Here is an 18470-nt window from a genome sequence, read left to right on the forward strand (position 1 = left end):
TTTTTCCACCAAGATGTCTGTTGAGAGAGAGATGACCTTACCCATCACACCAAGGGTAATAGCGCTTGGTAAGTAAATAGTTTCAATCCTCTTGTAATATTTTTGTAAAAAATCTATGTAATTATTGTGGTATTTGTACCCACAACAACTTACTTAACAGGGGTTTGTCTGTTCTATATTGTATAAAAATAGAATACACACAGTTTGCTGCTGTTTCTCTTATTATTTATTATACACAATGACCAACAGGAAAAAACAGCCTAACATTTCAGCACAGGCCAAAATGCCAAAACATTAGGCAGTTTTTTCCTGTAATTGATCATAATTTTCATTACATAATAAATAATAAGAGAAATAGCAGCAAACCGTATGGATTCTATTTTTGTACAGTGTGAGGCCTGCTATCCAGCATTCTTGGGGAAACCTTATTTGTAAGGGTGAGCACATTGTCTTATTGGACTCTTGTCTGTTTTTAGGGAATAATTTCATGTCTGCAAGCCGCTGGATGATCAGTTTGGAGGGCAAGGTATTTTATGAGCCTGAGCAGATGCATGACTTTGCCAGCACCCTTGCTGTCTTCTTTGCGTCATACTACGTTTTCAACCTTGAGTATCAGGAGTCAGCGTCCCTCACACTGGAGATGATACAGAGGTAAATACTTTACACCATTAAAGCTTACACCATTTAAGAATGAAATATATGTGATAGCTTGACTACAGTTGCAGAAACATATAGGTGATTGCTGTAATGTATGTTTTAATTTTGAAATTAAAGCAGCCTTTTTTCCGTTAAAAGGTTCTTTGTGAGGATCAATCCAGACATGGGAACAAAATGCCCTGCAAAACTTGGTACAAGCCGCAAGACAGGTCGTGTCGTAAAGAGGAAGGTTACAAGCATCAGCCCTCGGATCACCACCTTCCTCCAGCGGCTCTCTGAGTTTGAATGGAGGACTTCCAACTAGGTAAGAATACAGAGATGATAATATCTTTTACATAGCTGATAATTATATACATACTGTACACACATCCATACAACAGTATGAATGATCTCAGACAGATGTGAACAAGTGAATAACCTGAGCAAACATGAATATTGATGATGTGTCTTTGACAGGTGGTGATAAAGACTACGCTGAACCCGACCATCCTGGTAACGGAAATCTAAATCCCATGTCACATTCTATTTCCTGGGACCCACTGATAATTATTACATTTTGTAAATGATTTTTGTTTTACAATTGTAATAGTTTATTTAATGTTCATGCTGGTGGGTTTGTCCTGTTTTTAGTGGAATGAAAAACTGTTTTCCTTAAAAAAATCAGACACAGAAAGGTGAAGGACTGTGTAGTTTTCATGTACGCTTCTATTTATTTTGGTTATTGGCATTGTTTTTATTCAGTTGAAAAATGTTTTTCTTGTTAAAAAAAATTATCAACAATAAATGTTGGTTTAATTCACTATTCTGAGACTACTTTATTGAATTATATTGTTTTTTGTAAATGTTCTTATATTGAATATGAATGTTAACATTATTTTTATTTGCTGTAAAACACAATTACAGTCTAAACAAATTATACTGTACACAATTACAGTGTTATACCATAAACCACATTTGCAGTACAGTGATACTACAAAACTTAATCACGGTAAGTCTTTCTAACTGTAAACCACGTTTACAGTAAAGTGGTTGAACTGTAAAACATCACAACAGTAAAGATACTGTAGATCAGTAATTACAGTAACTTACTGGCAATAGTGTTGCCAGTAAGTTACTGTAAAAATACAATAAAATGTCTAACAGTGTATAGACTGGACACATTAGCTACACACAGCTACACAAAGTCAGATATTGAGCATTAACCAGGAACAGAGTCATCATTTATAAGTCTAATGGTTAGCAGTCTTGCAGAAGCCCACACTGCAGTCTTTAATGCATGCATGAAGCGCCTTGAGGCGACTTTTGTTGTGATTCGGCGCTATATAAATAAAATTGAATTGAATTGAATTTAATGAATTTACGTAATCCTCAATAAACTGCAGAATATGTGGACAACGTCGATGCCTACTACACTCTTTAATTTCTCAAGACTGCAATTTCTGGCCAAAAATTATTAATTGTAAAAATAGATTCGATTTTGGAGTTGAATCTAGTAATGCTGCCCGTTACTAAAAACTTTTCCAAGGTTAAATAGTGTGAACTTTTTACCATATAATATAAAATTAGTTCTTTCTTGAAAGCCACATTTTCCTGTTTGTTTTATGAAAAGTGGTGTTTATCCTCCTTCACATCTAATGTTTAAGCTGAGTGCAGTCACACTTACCTTCAGTGTGTGCTTGTGTTGCTGCTCAGATACATACTGCAGGACGTAGGAGGAGGGGATACCTAGATGGAGCTTCAGGTATGTATAATTTAGCTAACTGAACCTTATCTATTTTTAGATTAGTGCCACTTCTGTTCTCTGTGAGGAGAGTTAATTAAGTGCCTGGCCTTTTCCCAGCTCTGCTTTGCTGTATGGGAATGCAGTGAGGGAAGGTCACTGCATTTATCTGCTCCTGTCTTTGTCCTTATTTGCTTTATAGTCATTTTTGTACCTGCCGTTTTACGTTTGCTGCTTTACACTGGTTATCTGATATATATAAAGTGCCTTGAGGCTCCTGTTGTTGTGATTTGGTGCTGTATAACTAAAACTGAATTGAATTATATTAGTATACAGAAATCATAAACTTCACATTTTTAAACCAAACAGGTTATTCGTTAGACAAATGCAGTTTTTTTAGGAGCTTTTGATCTTTCTAATGACATATGTCCTATGTTATTAAAGAGCCACAAAAACTGACAAGCTGTGATTTTTAACTGCATGTGCAGCCTGTGTCTTTGTGCTAACCATAGTTGTTGCAAACTTCTTTGAGGGCTGTACTTTAACTTGTCTTTTATCTTGATCTGCTGAATAACTTAAGTGAACAGGTATAGGGGAAAGTGAGTGAACATGGGAAGCCCGCAGCAGTCTACGGCTATTGCAACGTAACTAAAGAAGGATTCACGGTCACCTGATCAAGGCCTGACTACAAACCTTATCAAATACGAAATCTGGGGTTGGACATCATATTTTTTAGACTTTTAGGGCCAAGATTTTTTAGGGTCGGTCCTTAGTTGCACTGCACTGCAGCATGGGACAATTAAAAGCTACACTTTAGCTACTAGGAGTGGCTCATGGTCAAAGTAGCAATTTATTTGACTTGAATCTCTCCCTTCCTAATTATGTCCCTCCTATTTATTTCGGTCACCTCCTCACTCTTTTTGGGACGCCCCCCCCCCCACTACTTCTCTACAGGTGGTGCTAATAGCAGCCTGCTGTGAGAGCGAGGGCTTGCTGCTAGTTGTTTGTTGTTGCTGCTACTACTGTTTAAAGTGCAGCAGCAGCCCTCACAGCTAACATGTCAGCTCATTTGAGTTTTTTGGTTCTTTTTCTCTCGTAGTGTTTCAGCTCCACCTTTTCACAACTTCTGCCACACAAAACTCTGTTGGCTTGTATTGTGAAGTGCTTTGTGTGGTTAAAATGCTACTGATGTAGAAAACTGCTAGTCTTTTCTAAAAAGTATTCACCGCATCATTCACGCTTAAGGTGGTGATTCTTAGGCCTAGTAAGTATAGTATTTTTAATATGTAAGTAATGAACAGACAAAGCACTCACACACATTTGTACAACCCATGTTTTTACCTGTCATACACACTGCCACGGATGCATCGGGGCAATCTGATGTAGGGCTGTTCGATATAACCATATATATCGGATGACGATATAAAAACATCTATCGTTTCATTTTACGCTGTCGTTTGTTTCGTGGTGTCGCAAAATAAACTGTTTACGGCAATATTTTTTTCATGGTTCTGATGGTCATTGTAGCGGCTATATTCATTTCTTAATTTCTTTCAACAACAACGGTAAAACCACCGCGTGTCTGCTTGTTTATTTTCCACATAAACCTTTCACAATAAAGCTCAAGATCCTGTTGAGACTTTTCAAAATAAACTGAATCACGTGAAAGATGCAGAGTGTTTACGGATGAGAAGTAAAAAAGAGCCGCCAGGTGCTAAAAAATAAAGCTTAGACTCAAACGTTAGAACAGGCTTTTCCCCGCAGCACGCCGTGTAATAAATACTCACAAAGAAAACGGCGGCCGTTACAACTTATGTCTAAAAATGTATCGTTTCATGCATCAGTTAAAACACTCGACTCCAGGTACATGACGCGCAGCTGGAAACACTTCAGGCAAGTCGAGCTGCCCGAGATTCACAGAATTTACAGAAAATGTTACATTTCTGTGATTTATATCATTATCGGACGATAGATGTCTTATATCGGGATATGAGATTTTGGTCATATTGCACAGCCCTAATCTGATGTTCACTACCTTGATTTTCCAATGAGCTGACTGACAGTAGGCACAATAAAGTTGTAACTGGAGGTAAAAGTGAAGGCAAATAAAGCAGTAATAAAGGTTGTTACATTCTTTTACTGATTAACTTTTGCATCTACTTTATTAAAGTGCAAAGTCAGCTAGAGTGGCAGCATACATGTTTGCACAGCCACACAGGCTGTCCTTCTTCGTTAGGGTTTTGACACGTGCAGCCTCCGACCTTGTGCTGGTGTCATGAACTCGAGCTGTACAGCCTTCATTGTTTGTCCGTCTCTTCCATGAAATGAGCAGGGACAGTTACTGAATCAGTTGAGCCGTAGGCAGTATGTTCACAACACTTTGATTCATGGCATACCCCGGGAGCCAGGTGAAGTGAAAAAAGCTCCACTCACTGGCTGTTCATGTCAATGTATTCATTTGGGAAACTCAATAACTTCACATTTCTATCAGCTGGCCTGAGTCTGTGTATTATTTAATTTTAAAAGGCCATTAAAATACACAGAGACAGTAGTTGCCACAGCCAATTAAATGAAAGGAACATCTGCCAATATGAAGTAAACCGAGATAAGAGAGATTAAGTCAAGCAGGAATATCAAAGCACATAAATGCTCCAGCAAAACTCAAGTTTTCCATAAGAATGCGACATCAGTCAATTTTGGTACTCCGGAGTGGACTTTACCCAGGAAGTACACTAAATGCAGCTAAACTATGGGTAACACATTTCAAAATGGTGCTCTTTGAGTGTGGAGTGTCCAGGCAGGGGAAGGACACATCTGCATCTACCAACCCTATTGCAATAGAGTGAGGCAGGAATAGTTGAATTTGGCACCTTGGGCCCTAACTCGTGTCTTTCCTTCACCAAGCTTTTAGGAGGTTGACGTAGTATATTTGTGTGGCTACACCCTGATCCCACTCCAAAATCATCCTCCACTCAGTTGGTGTCTGGGTGTGTTGTTTGGTCTGAAGTACACTGGGATGTCGTGCTTGGAGAAGACTCTCCTGAGTTTCTCTGATAAACCTGCTACATAGAGAATGACAATATGGCTTTGTTTATCCTTCTACTTTCTCCCTAGTTGATGTCTGACCTTCTTTACTGTGCATCTTCATACCAAATAGTGATGTGTCGGTCGCGAACGAAACGGCTCTCAGAGCCGACTCTTTGAAGTGAACGACGCGAGCCAACTCCTTATTGGGAGCCGTGGGGTTTGTTTTTGTTTTTTGTTTTTTTCTTTCTCTCAGAATCAGAATCAGAATCAGAAAGAATCAGAATCAGAAAGGGGTTTATTGCCAAATGTTGAGCAGGTTTACAACATTAGGAAATTGCTGCGGTGCTTCAGTGCAAACATAGTGTCATAAATAGCACTTAAATAGACATGAAAAAATAAAAGTAGTAATAAGAATTAAAAGTGCTACGTAGAAAGATATGTGCATGAGATATACATGAGATATATACATGAGAATAAGAATTAAAAGTGCTAAGTAGATAGATATATACATGAGTGCAGGTGGTGATCAGTGCCAAAACATGGAATCATGCAGTGAACACAGCGTAGGGTCATGTGTTAGGGGTGGGAACAGTCATACGGTTATTGTTCATGTGTCCAACAGCAGAGGGGAAGAAACTGTTCTTATGGCGAGAGGTTCTGGTGCAAATGGACCGGAGCCTCCTGCCTGAGGGGAGCAGGTCAAACAGACTGTGTCCAGGGTGAGAAGGGTCAGCTGAGATCCGAGCTGCACGCCGCAATGTCCTGGAGGTGTACAGGTCCTGCAAAGATGGGAGTCTGCAGCCAATCACCTTCTCAGCAGAGCGCACAACACGCTGCAGTCTCTGTTTGTCCCTGATAGTGGCTCCAGCGTACCACACGGTGATGGAGGAGGTGAGGATGGACTCGATGATTGCAGTGTAGAACTGCATCATCGTCCGTGTTGGCAGGTTGAATTTCTTCAGCTGCCTCAGGAAGTACATCCTCTGCTGGGCTTTCTTGATGACGGAGGTGATGGTGGGCTCCCACTTCAGGTCCTGGGTGATGGTGGTACCCAGGAAGCGGAATGAGTCCACAGAGGTGATGGGGGTGTCAGTCAGGATGATGGGGGGGAGTGGGGCTGTGTGCTTCCTGAAGTCCACAATAATCTCCACTGTCTTCTGGGCATTCAGCACCAGGTTGTTGTGGCTGCACCAGGACACCAGACGTTCAACCTCCCTCCTGTAGGCAGACTCATCCCCGTCTGAGATGAGCCCAATAACGGTGGTGTCATCTGCAAACTTGATTAGCTTGACAGACTGGTGGGTGGAGGTGCAGCAGTTGGTGTACAGGGAGAAGAGCAGAGGAGAAAGAACACAGCCCTGAGGGGAGCCGGTGCTGATGGTCCGGGAGTCCGAGACATTCTTCCCCAGCCTCACATGCTGCTTCCTGTCCGTCAGGAAGTCAGTGATCCACCGGCAGATGGGATCAGGCACATTCATCTGGGAAAGCTTGCCTCGGAGATGGTCTGGAAGGATGGTGTTGAAGGCAGAGCTGAAGTCCACAAACAGGATCCTGGCGTAGGTTCCTGGGGAGTCCAGATGCTGCAGGATGAAGTGTAGGGCCATGTTGATGGCGTCATCTACAGACCTGTTGGCTCTGTATGCAAACTGCAGGGGGTCCAGGAGGGGGGCCGTGAGGGTCTTGAGATGGGAGAGAACTAGGCGCTCAAATGACTTCATGACCACAGATGTCAGAGCCACGGGTCTGTAGTCATTTAGTCCAGTGATCCTAGGTTTCTTGGGGACAGGGATTATGGTAGAGGACTTGAAGCAGGCAGGCACATGACATGCCTGCAGTGAGGAGTTGAAAATGCCAGAAAACACTGGGGCCAGCTCGTTTGCACAGTGTCTGAGGGTGGCAGGAGACACGCCGTCTGGGCCGGGAGCTTTCCGAGCATTCACCCTCTCTCTCGCACTTTTTTCCGCTTCACTCCGCACTCGAGCCTTGTGCTTACGCTCAGCAACAGAGAGGGGAGGGGCGGTAGTTACACTCGCAGTAGCACAGGAACAGAGCGGGAGGGGGAGAGAGAAAGAGAGCCAGGGACAACAACGTCACATTAGAAAGGTATAGTAATCATCCACAACTATTTTCAGTTGTGGATGATAAAGGATACAGAAAGTTTATTCATGCAGGTCCATATGACAGAGAATATGCATGTTCTTTTTGTTTTCATATTTTTAATTTATATTTAATTGTGTTGTGGTTTGCAGTGTTTTGTGTTGTTTCACTTTAAATTTGTTCAAAAGGAAAAAGATGAAAATTTAAATAGTTAAAAGTTAAAATGTAAATAGTTGGTTTTTGTATTATATGATTTATTTATTACATTTTATGTGGAGTGAATAAATAAAAGTATATTTACGGTGGCCCCTACAGACAAAACACGTAAAAACTCCAAAACACGTACAAAAGACAACAGAAGTGCTCCAGGATGCTAGGGGGCAGTGTTGGGCTTTTGTTACCTCGTGGCTACACAAGCCAGGAAGTACCAACGATCGGATTTGGTGTGTGGTAGTAACAGGTAAATGAACATTTTTTAAATTATTTGAATATATATGAGTGCCTGTGTATAAATACACAAACAATACACATATGCTTTCAATTTTAAGTGATCTAGGTAGCTCTGCTTTGGAAGTTCAGTTAATGCTAGAAATGTGTTTTGGAGTTTGTACGTGCTTTGTCTGTAGGGGCCACCGTATATATTTATATATAAACATATAAATAAAACCACAGGTTTTCTTTTACATTAGTAATTCCTTTTGTCCATAATTTTGTATTGTTAATAATAAATTAATTAAAGCAACAAAACAACCTGAAGAGCTGGTTGGCAGCCGAAAGAGCCGGTTCTCTAAAAAGAGCTGGAAATCCCATCACTAATAACAAAGTATTTGAGTCAATACTCTGGCAGTTTGTTGGTCTGGACATCAACAATGATCTTAGAGAAGCAATTTCTGCTACCCATCAATCTGGCAGGGGGTTATACAGAAGAAAACTGCAGCTTGGCAAACCAAACCCAGTATGACAGGTGGTAAAAAACACCACGCTGGAACAATGTCCTTTGGACAAGACCAAAGAGAATGGCTACAATGTAACGTAACAAATAAAGCCTTAGAGGCATTGATAAGATTGCTGTCTTTGAAGGATTTTGATATTACCTCGAAAATAAACACAAATTAAAATGAACATTTTAAAATGTCAACAAAAAACTAAACTGTAAAGAATTCATGGCAGAGCTGCTACAATGGATTGCAATGCAATGGCTGTCAAACATCACAGGTTTATATAATAGTACATACTGTGCACTGAATTTAAAGTCAGGTAACTTACTGGTCTTGATTTGAAGCATTTTCCATTTATTCAAAAGATTCTCTTACACTTTCAAAGACATTGCACTTCGTCTAAATCAGTTTAAACCAAGTTGTACTCTAAGCTAACAACACCCTGCTGTACATTCTTTGCATATTGTGTATGAGCTTTGACTTACTGACTCAAACAAGTAACACATCATTTCCATTTATGTTGAACCCACGTCACCAGTCAGCAATGACACAACTTTTCAAACCTGCTATATGGGTGCCAGTTTAGCTCAGTAAGCAGACCACATGCTACATGGGCTGGATTTGAATCTGACCCAGAGCGGCCCTTTGCTGCCACTGTCCAATAAAGGCTCCAAACATATGATCAGAAAATAAAACTACTGTACTGTTAGAAATGTAACAGTATGAAGACGTTTGAGTTTGTAACATTCACATTCGTCACTTCACTTAGATGTTAAATATTCCAACATGTCATTGCACTGCATTTCCAGTTATCTACACCACAGCACATTGAAAATAAAGAACTTGAAATGGATAAACAAATATTTGGGTATTTTCTGTTATAGTTGCTCCCATTTCCTGCATCATGTGGTACATGGCAGTAAGGAAACAATTAGTTTTTCCCACAGGCACAACCACATTTATTTGGTTTCACTTTCAAAACAAGAACAATTGAAAATTGCATCAGACACTGTCTCAATCAACACAAAAATCCAATCTACCAAAGATCACTATCATGAACCTGGACAAAAGGATTTCTCCTGAAAAGAAAAACAGAAAACCAACTGCTGCTTGCTTCTTTTAATGAAACCTTTAAATTTACCACTAACAATATTCTAACAAAGGATTATTGAGCATTCGCAAGTGCACAAACGAAAACCGATGGCAATACGATAATAACACTGAAGACTATATTCTCATTCTATGTGCTAACTCATACTGCTGCCTCCATTTTCAACAATCGTGCAATTCTTCTCTGATGCTTTGAAGATGTTGGCTCTGTAGTACTGCAGCTCCTTGATGCTCTCCCGGATGTCCTCCAACGCTCTAAAGAAGAAAAGCTCCATTTTAACTTCACCATCGTGGATATTTCTACATTCGCCTCCACATGCACACTTCGTTCCAGGATTAAAACAAGATTCTGCAAAGGTGGCTCTCACCTAAAAGCTCAGCTCCACGCCCTGAGCTCAGGCTGCGTGTTTGTTTAAACTTATATTTATGGTGGAAGATTAAAAAAAAACATGAACTTTCCATTAACCTATCAGAATGTCAGCTTCATGTCTCAAAAAGCGATATGAACAGCAAAGTCTGAAGATTAGGCTGTGGAGGCCTTTTACATTTTTGGACTGTGCAATAGTCCACTAACATCACATAATAGACTGAAATTATTATTATTATTACAAAATAATATATTACAACAGTTCAGAGTAATGTGTTTGGGCCGTGACACTTTTCTACAAGTAACGCACGAGGTTGCTTCCCCATAGAAACTTTGTTTCACTACAAGTTTCATTATGTCCATGTTCCTTCATCACTATGGCCCAAGATGCATTTCATAATTACCACACAGCAATATGAATCTCTGTCCTTATGAGGACGTGTCTTTATTGTCCTCATTAAGAATGAACACCAGTGCTACCCCTCACCCTCCTCACAGATGCACCTGTGGTATAAATGTGAAAGTCCTCTGTGCTTTGTTTCTTTGTTTGACTGCTGAGTTCAGGAAGTGTGCAACCTTAACAGGGGATCACATACTTTTCCCCTCACTGTACAGGTTTTAGAGCAGCATACGCTCCCACAATGTCTTTTTTCATATTTCCATATTTCAGCAGGACCAAGCTAAACCCAATACAGCATCTGTGTAACTAGCTTTACACCAGGGGGGTTCAACTCCAGGCCTCGAGGCCCGGTGTCCTGCAGGGCCTCGAGGCCTTATCACCCTGCATATCACCCTGAGGAAGAGAAAAGTTGGCTGTACACCATTCTGTTCAACATCTCATCCAAGACCTTCAATAATCAGGTGCAATCTTCACTCTCTTATAGAGAGGTCATGCTTTGACACTGCAGGCCTACTTGTTGTTCCTAGAGTATTTAAAAGTAGAATGGGAGGCAGAGCCTTCAGTTTTCAGGCCCCTCTTCTGTGGAACCAGCTTCCAGTTTGGATTCGGGAGACAGACACTATCTCTACTTTCAAGATTAGGCTTCAAACTTTCCTTTTTGCTAAAGCATATAGTTAGGGCTGGACCAGGTGACCCTGAATCCTCCCTTAGTTATGCTGCAATAGGTGTAGGCTGCTGGGGGATTCCCATGATGCACTGGGCGTTTCTTCTTCTTCAGTATGTGTTAACAGACCTCTCTGCATTGAATCACATCTGTTATTAATCTCTGGCTCTCTTCCCACAGCATGTCTTTATCCTGTCTTCGTCGCCTCGCCCCCAACCGGAGGTTCTGCTGAAGGTTTCTTCCTGTTAAAAGGGAGTTTTTCCTTCCCAAGGTCAACTGTTTTCTGATTGTTGGGGTTCTCTGTATTACTGTAGGGCCTACCTTACAATCTAAAGCACCTTGAGGCGACTGTTGTTAGGTTTTGATGCTGTATAAATAAAACTGAAGCTCATCGGCTGTTTCATATATATGTTGATGCAGCTTTCTTTTTATTTACCTGTGTGTTGCTTTCTTGTGAGGCACCATTTTGTATTCTTCTGGAAACCAGCGTCTGAAAGTGTTTGTAGAAAGAAAGTCAATCGTACTGATACATTTATGATTTTCATGTATGGGCAGCATGCAGATGAAAATGCCATGCAACCTTTTCTTTGCTATGATGTGCAGCGGTGCATTAACTCCAGTAAACGGTTCTCACAACTTTAGTTCACATCAAAGTGAGAAACCACGTGAGTGAGTGCAGCTTGTCTCTGGCAAACACTGTAAACTCTAAAATACCTGAGCCATGAATCTGTGGCCATTCATTTCTATAAAGGGTTTGATTAGGAAATGGAAATTAGAAATGAATATACATTCATGTTTATGGGTGTAGTCCCCCCCACCCACACTCCCTGTGACCAACAGTGTTTAACAGTGGCTCTCCACATGAAGATGCCAGATTATTCTGAGGTCAGCTCATGCAAAGCGGCCTGGCTGCAACAACTCTCACAGTTTACATCTCCTAAAGTCACCTGCCTGCTAAGCTCCTTGATGGTGCTCACGTCGATGATTCTGTAGTGAAGGTGGTACATGAACTGTGGCATATACTTGTCCAGGAACCTCTTATCTGCATGCACAGAGTTACCTGTAGAACAACCAATCACAAGCATGACTCCTCAAGCCAATCACTGACACCAGCACATGTGCTGCTGTTACACACATGATCTACAGGATAGTCTGAGCTTTGAGTCCAGTATGAGGAGGGTGAAGCAGAAGAAACAGATCACCTACACTGACACCTGACTCAGTCCTTTCACACTCAGCATGTTAATCACTTTCATGAGCTCACTGTGCATTATCCAACACAGGGTGGGGAGCTCCAGGCCTCCAGGGCCGGTGTCCTGCAGGTTAAATGGCTAAATGACCTCCTCGACATGTCTTCAAGTTCTCCAGAGGCCTGGTGATGAACATTTGATCCAGGGTGAGATCTAAAACCTGCAGGTGCTCGAGGCCTGGAGTTCCCCACCCCGATCTAATTAGAGTAATCACAACAACCCAAATGGAAACCTCGGACAATTAGGAAAGCTAAGCTGACGATTGGCTCTCCTCGAGCTCCTGTAGCTTCACCGGAGAGTCATTACAGAGATGCTAGGCATAATCCAGCCACCCACACAGTACCACAGACAGACATGCAGAATCATAACTTTGTGCCCAGGTCTTGGTTCTGAGGACATGAACAGAAAGAGTTTACCAGCGAGGGGACATTGTCCAGGTGGTGTGTGCTGTCTGACGAAGGACAGGAACTCATACTCTGCTTGTTCCAGGGTGATTTTACTGTCCCGTACAGCCTGGGTCAGTCCTGACTAAGACACAATTACACCAACAGACTTTGTTACTTCACTTTAAAACACGCCTCATCGTTCAAACAAGACAACAGTAAAGTGGAAAGGAAAAGCAGGCGTGAGCACAAATACTAAAATCTGAACTGCTGTGTCTGGGTTTTCTCTCAGTGTTGCACAACCTGAGGTTACAATAACATTAACTTCTGGGAAGATTGGTAACTGTCTGCACCTCCCTGAATCTTTCTCACTGTAAAATGATGAACTTTAAATGATTTGATGGGTCGCACCAACTGTTTCTGTAAGATCATTGCTGATGTCCAGACCAGCAATTTGTCAAAACTTCTGATTAATCAGTCCATTGATTAGCAGCACCTGGTGCTACTTAACCTCTACTGAAGCAGCAAAGGGAGACTTCACACACTGTCTACATTCTGGTTTAACGTTAGTCTGACATGGTGTCACATGTCATGCTCTTGTGCAAAGCTGCATTTATCTCATTTTAAGAGCTACAGAGGATCAGAAGATTTTGTTTTGGGTCTGGATACGTCAAACCTTGGAGTTAAGCATGTGGACTTTGTCACCTGAATGATAGTAAATTTCATACACTGGTAACCTGGTCCTTAAGTGATGACGTATGAACCCTGCTTCAGTCCAAACAACTCTGTGTTTATTAAGGCTGTTGTGTTTTCAACATGTTTTAATGTTTTGTATCTTGTTCTGTTTAATCTGAACAAGCCCCTAAAAACAGTCCATGATCACTGTCGGCCTCTCAGTTTTTAAACCCTTACGATGTAACTGCAGCCCATGCAGCAGTATATTAATGACTATCCTCATATTGTGGATGGATTATCTCAGTTGTTCTCCTGACTGAAGTTTGGTCCGTTTACAGCATCCTGCCATGCGATTGCATTTGTCTCTAACCATCAGGAACCCTCACGTTAACTTTTATCGAGTAGAAAAAAGTTAGCGTTCATCCTCCAGCTTCACTGTGTTTATGCTATGCTAACATAGGTGTGTCGCTAGCGATCACGCAGCACATCATTATATACCAGCTAGCCCAACTTCAGTAACCCTACAAACGTCACTGCTGTTTAGTTTTCTGTCTTCATTTATGTTGGAAGTGATAGCAGAGCTGTACGTTTGAATTTGTTTCAGAAATCTCTGTCAAAACATGCTATATTATGTTTAGATGGAAGCTAGCGAGCTAACTTCCTGCTAACTTCTAACTCTGTTAAATGTAATAAATTCTGTTTTCATGGATGCTTGGATGTTAAACTTCATTGTTACACCTGGTAAAGCAGCAACACTGATCATTTTATTACAGATGAAAGAATTTAGACAGTTTGCAACTCTCAGTGATGCTGCAGTGTTGTTTGACTTTGGGACCTGAAACAGAGTTTGGACCAGGACACAGCTAATGGCGTCAGACTTAAACACCCGATTGGGGAAAAAGGTTATTTTTGAAATGACAATGTGTCTGGTGTACTGTGGGAGATACGACACGTCCCACAGTACACTGGTCACCTCTTACCTTATGTCAACTTAAGGACCACCCTTAGGTAAGAGGTTAATGTTTTTAATGGGTTCGTGTTACGTTGTCAGCCTAATGATGGCCACCTTCATTCACATCAACATCTCTTTGAATCTCAAGAATTTCAGTGAAACAATACCAAAGCAAGTTTAAGAGTTGGAATCTCAAGCAGAGCCTTCATGTTCTGAATTTGTCCTACAGGCAAACGGCAGGTCTCACCTGTACAGTTACCTATGAGCCTGTGAGAAACTGGAACATAAAAATGACTTCAGTAATGTGACAAGTATTAAACTTGATTTGCTACACTAACCAGAACCTTCATTTAAGTTTAGGTGAGTGAACATTTTAGATTTTATTAATTGACACTAATTAGCCAGTAAAGGTTTTTGTGTATTGAACACAAAGTTTATAAGTTCCTAAGAACGCTTGAGTAACAGCCCATAATACCACACGCCGCCCTTTCATCTGCACTGGGTCACTCCAGAACGACCACCACGGCAGCAACCAAAACACTAACATTAAAGCTTCAATTCAATTTGATTTATATATTAATATATATTAATTAATATATATTAATTTTAGTATCAGTGTTTTTGACTCAGGGAGCATTCAAATGGCACAGTGCAACCAGCAGAAACAACATATGTCTGCACAATCTCTACGATGAATAAGAAGAGACTGATTCAGAGACTCATAAGAGTGTAGGAGCCGGGAACATTCGTGCTCACGCTATGGTTTAAAGGCCGTGGTTGTAAGGAGCTGCATGTTCCCATTAGAATTCTAGATTAGTTTGTTTTCTTGCAGAGGTGCTTTCCAGCACAGACTTTTGACAGACGTGTAGAAAAACAATCTGTATTTCTGCTTTACTAGACATTAATGTCCAGTGGTACGAGCCCCTGAACAAACGCCAGCTTACCTTTCCGTGATGCTCTTTACACCACTCTGACATCCCTTCCAGTAGCTCTTCGGGCTGCTTAATGATCACGTTTGGCCCCTGGAGAAAAACAACAGTTGCCTTGAACTTGTATGACAGAGAGAAGAGCAGAGGCTCCAGTGTTCACGTTCACATTACCTCGGCCAGGATGTTCAGGTTAGAGTCTGTAATAAGGCAGGCCATTTCAATGATTTGGTCCTTTTCAACGTCCAGCCCTGTCATCTACACACACACACACACACACACACACACACAGACGTAGTCGTCATTATAAACAGCACAGACAGATTGAGAACAGCAGCTCAAGTCTGCACACCCGTGTGCCATGTTCCTGCGTGGACTGCCTACAGCTCGTTGGACACTTCACACAACTATTCCAGCATCCAGCGCTATATGCGCCATCTAGTTCCACAGCTTACCGTTACATTCAACGGCTAAGCAAAGCGTTTAGTGCCTTGTAGCAATAACCACAGTTCCCACGACGTGACTCACCTCCAGGTCCACCCACACCATTCTCTGGGACATGCCCGTGGCTGTCATGCTGCCTCTTGTTGATGCCTGACCTGCGGCTGGTGCTAACAGCGGACTTCCTGGCCGGCTAAGCGCTGCCTTTCCGAGAGACAGCGCGAACAGACTCTTGCTGAATGTAGCGAGTACCCATGCCGAACTGCGCGAGCACACCGGCATGCTGAGCCCATTTCCGGTCTTATTTGCCATAAGAAAACTTTTCAAACACAGACTTCAGCAACGAACTGCTGCATTACTGCCACCTGCTGGTGTGGATGTACGTGTACAGCTATCAAGATCACTACTGAAGTCCAGGTGCTTGGAGTCGTTGGTCTGCCTGCCTGTCAGTTCTTGCACTCTGGCTACGATCAACTGAAATCGTGCCGCAGTCTGTAGCGTGGATGCGGACATTTATTTCATTTTTACTGCACAGAAGTAGTGATGTGACTGTATCGAGGCTTCAACGCTTGTGTCTAGTGATGTGTCGGTCGCGAGCCGGCTCCTTATCGCGAGCCATGGTTTTTTTTTCTTTCTCTCACCCTCTCTCTCACACACTTTTTTTCAGCTTCACTCCACTCGTGAGCCTTGTGCTTTGCGCTGGGAAGAAGGGGGGAGGGGCGGTAGTTACACATGCTAGGTAACTACCGAGGGAGAGATGGAGAAAGAGAGCAGGGACAACAACGTCACATTAGAAAGGTATAGTAATCATCCACAACTATTTTCAGTTGCGGATGATAAAGGATTCAGAAAGTTTATTCATGCAGGCCCATATGACAGAGAATGTGCATCTTCTTTTTGTTTTCATATTTTTAATTTATATTTAATTGTGTTGTGGTTTGCAGTGTTTAATGTTGTTACACTTTAAATATGTTTAAAAGGAAAAGCTGAAAATTTAAATAGTTAAAAGTTGAACCGTGAATAGTTGGTTTTTGTATTATATGATTTATTTATTACATTTTATGTGGAGTGAATAAATAAAAGTATATTTACGGTGGCCCCTACAGACAAAGCACGTACAAACTCCAAAACACGTAAAAACTCAGAACCACATAAAAACTCAAAACACGTACAAAAGACAACAGAAGTGCTCCAGGATGCTGGGCGCAGTGTTGAGCTTTGTTACCTCGTGGCTACACAAGCCAGAAAGTACCAACGACCGGATTTGGTGTGTGGTAGTAACAGGTAAATGAACTTTTTTTTTAAATTATTTGAATATATATGAGTGCCTGTGTATAAATACACAAACAATACACACATGCTTTCATGCTTTCAATTGTGTCATTTAAGTGATCTAGGTAGCTCTGTTTTGGAAGTTCAGTTAATGTTAGAAATGTGTTTTGGAGTTTGTACGTGCTTTGTCTCTAGGGGCCATCGTATATATTTATATATAAACATATATAAATAAAACAACTTCTTTTTTTTACATTAGTAATTCCTTTTGTGCATAATTTTATATTATTGTTAATAATAAATTAATTGAAGCAACAAAACAACCTGAAGAGCCCGTTGGGAGCCGAAAGAGCCGGCTCTTTTTAGTGAGTCGAGCCGAAAGAGCCGGTTCTCTAAAAAGAGCCAGAAATCCCATTACTACTTGTGTTGAGTAGTGAGGAGAGAAGGTTAGGAGAGAATGGAGCCAGCTAAGAAGAGGAGGATGTCCTCCCCTGTGTGGGAACATTGTGATTTTATTACTCCCAACAAGGTATGTACATTTCTACAGAAAATGTATTTTCATAATACTGATGGTGCAATACAATTTATGTTAAGCAGCTTTACTTTTGTACAAGGTGAAGTGTTTGCTATGTGCCAGGGAGCTGGGATATAACAACAACACCTCATCCATGCTTAGGCACTACAGAGCTTTGCATGAGAAAAGGGGGAACACCGATTATGGAGCAAGACCAGGTGAGCCATCAAATGCCACGATAATATAGCATGCAGTAATGTTACTAAATGATATAAAAATATTATACAACTGTAATAAGTTACGTGTGTGATATTTATATTTGTGCTTTGTTTTTGTTGTCTTTCCTCAGGAGAACAATCTCAAATAGATGAAGACCTGGTTAGCATGGTGATTGAGGACTCCCAGACATTTAGCATTGTGGAGGACAAAGGATTCAAAAGATTTGTTAAACCATTAAATCCTAGCTATGTTCTCCCCACTAAAAAGGTCATAAAAGCAGTGAAAATTTAGTTTTTAGAGAATGAAATGTGGGCAGGACTGAGGCTCAAAGCCTCAGTGTGTAGCTGTCCATACCTCAACGTTACAAAAGCACAACCACTGTCCACACCCCAACCACACCTCACCTCACAGGAAATGATCATTTCCATTTTAAGCATTTCCAAATGATCATTTTCCATACTGCCAGTATAAATATACACAGTATACTGCCATCAATACAATATAGATGTTTTACACACTCCTTTTGTTGTTGACATTTACAGGCTGTGTGCAAACGGCCACACTCTTCAAATTCATGCCAACTAATATTTTTACATCCAGTAGATGTCCTACTAGAGCAAATGAAGCTTCAAGACGCTTTGCACTGGGGTGAACCAATTGGATGAAAAGCTTCAGTGCTTCATGAAGCTTCATCTGCCCATCACTACACAGAAGGATGAGAGCGCGATAGTAAAGTGGAGACTGCTCCACGACAGACACAACTGCATCATACTCGGCAGCATGCTAACGCTAAGCTAGCCAAGAACCCAGAGTGACGTTAAAGCTGACCCCAGACCAGCACCTGAACAGGTAAGTAAG

The 18470-nt window shown here is 41.3% G+C and overlaps 1 protein-coding gene across 1 annotated transcript; it reads right to left on the reverse strand.

Moving 5' to 3' along the window:
- Window positions 1-8772: 8772 nt before the first annotated feature.
- Window positions 8773-16058, reverse strand: smfn (small fragment nuclease). Its single transcript, XM_040033716.1, has 7 exons — window positions 15695-16058; window positions 15341-15424; window positions 15185-15262; window positions 12647-12758; window positions 11932-12040; window positions 11417-11470; window positions 8773-9804 (listed from the first exon to the last, which is right to left on the reverse strand). Exons 1-7 carry the CDS (start codon window positions 15917-15919, stop codon window positions 9687-9689), a joined length of 780 nt encoding a protein of 259 aa, XP_039889650.1. The 5' UTR covers window positions 15920-16058; the 3' UTR covers window positions 8773-9686.
- Between the last annotated feature and the right edge of the window lie 2412 nt (window positions 16059-18470).

The sequence above is a fragment of the Simochromis diagramma genome, unplaced genomic scaffold, assembly GCF_900408965.1.
Source record: "Simochromis diagramma unplaced genomic scaffold, fSimDia1.1 OVJJ01000721.1, whole genome shotgun sequence".
NCBI classification, from domain to species: domain Eukaryota; kingdom Metazoa; phylum Chordata; class Actinopteri; order Cichliformes; family Cichlidae; genus Simochromis; species Simochromis diagramma.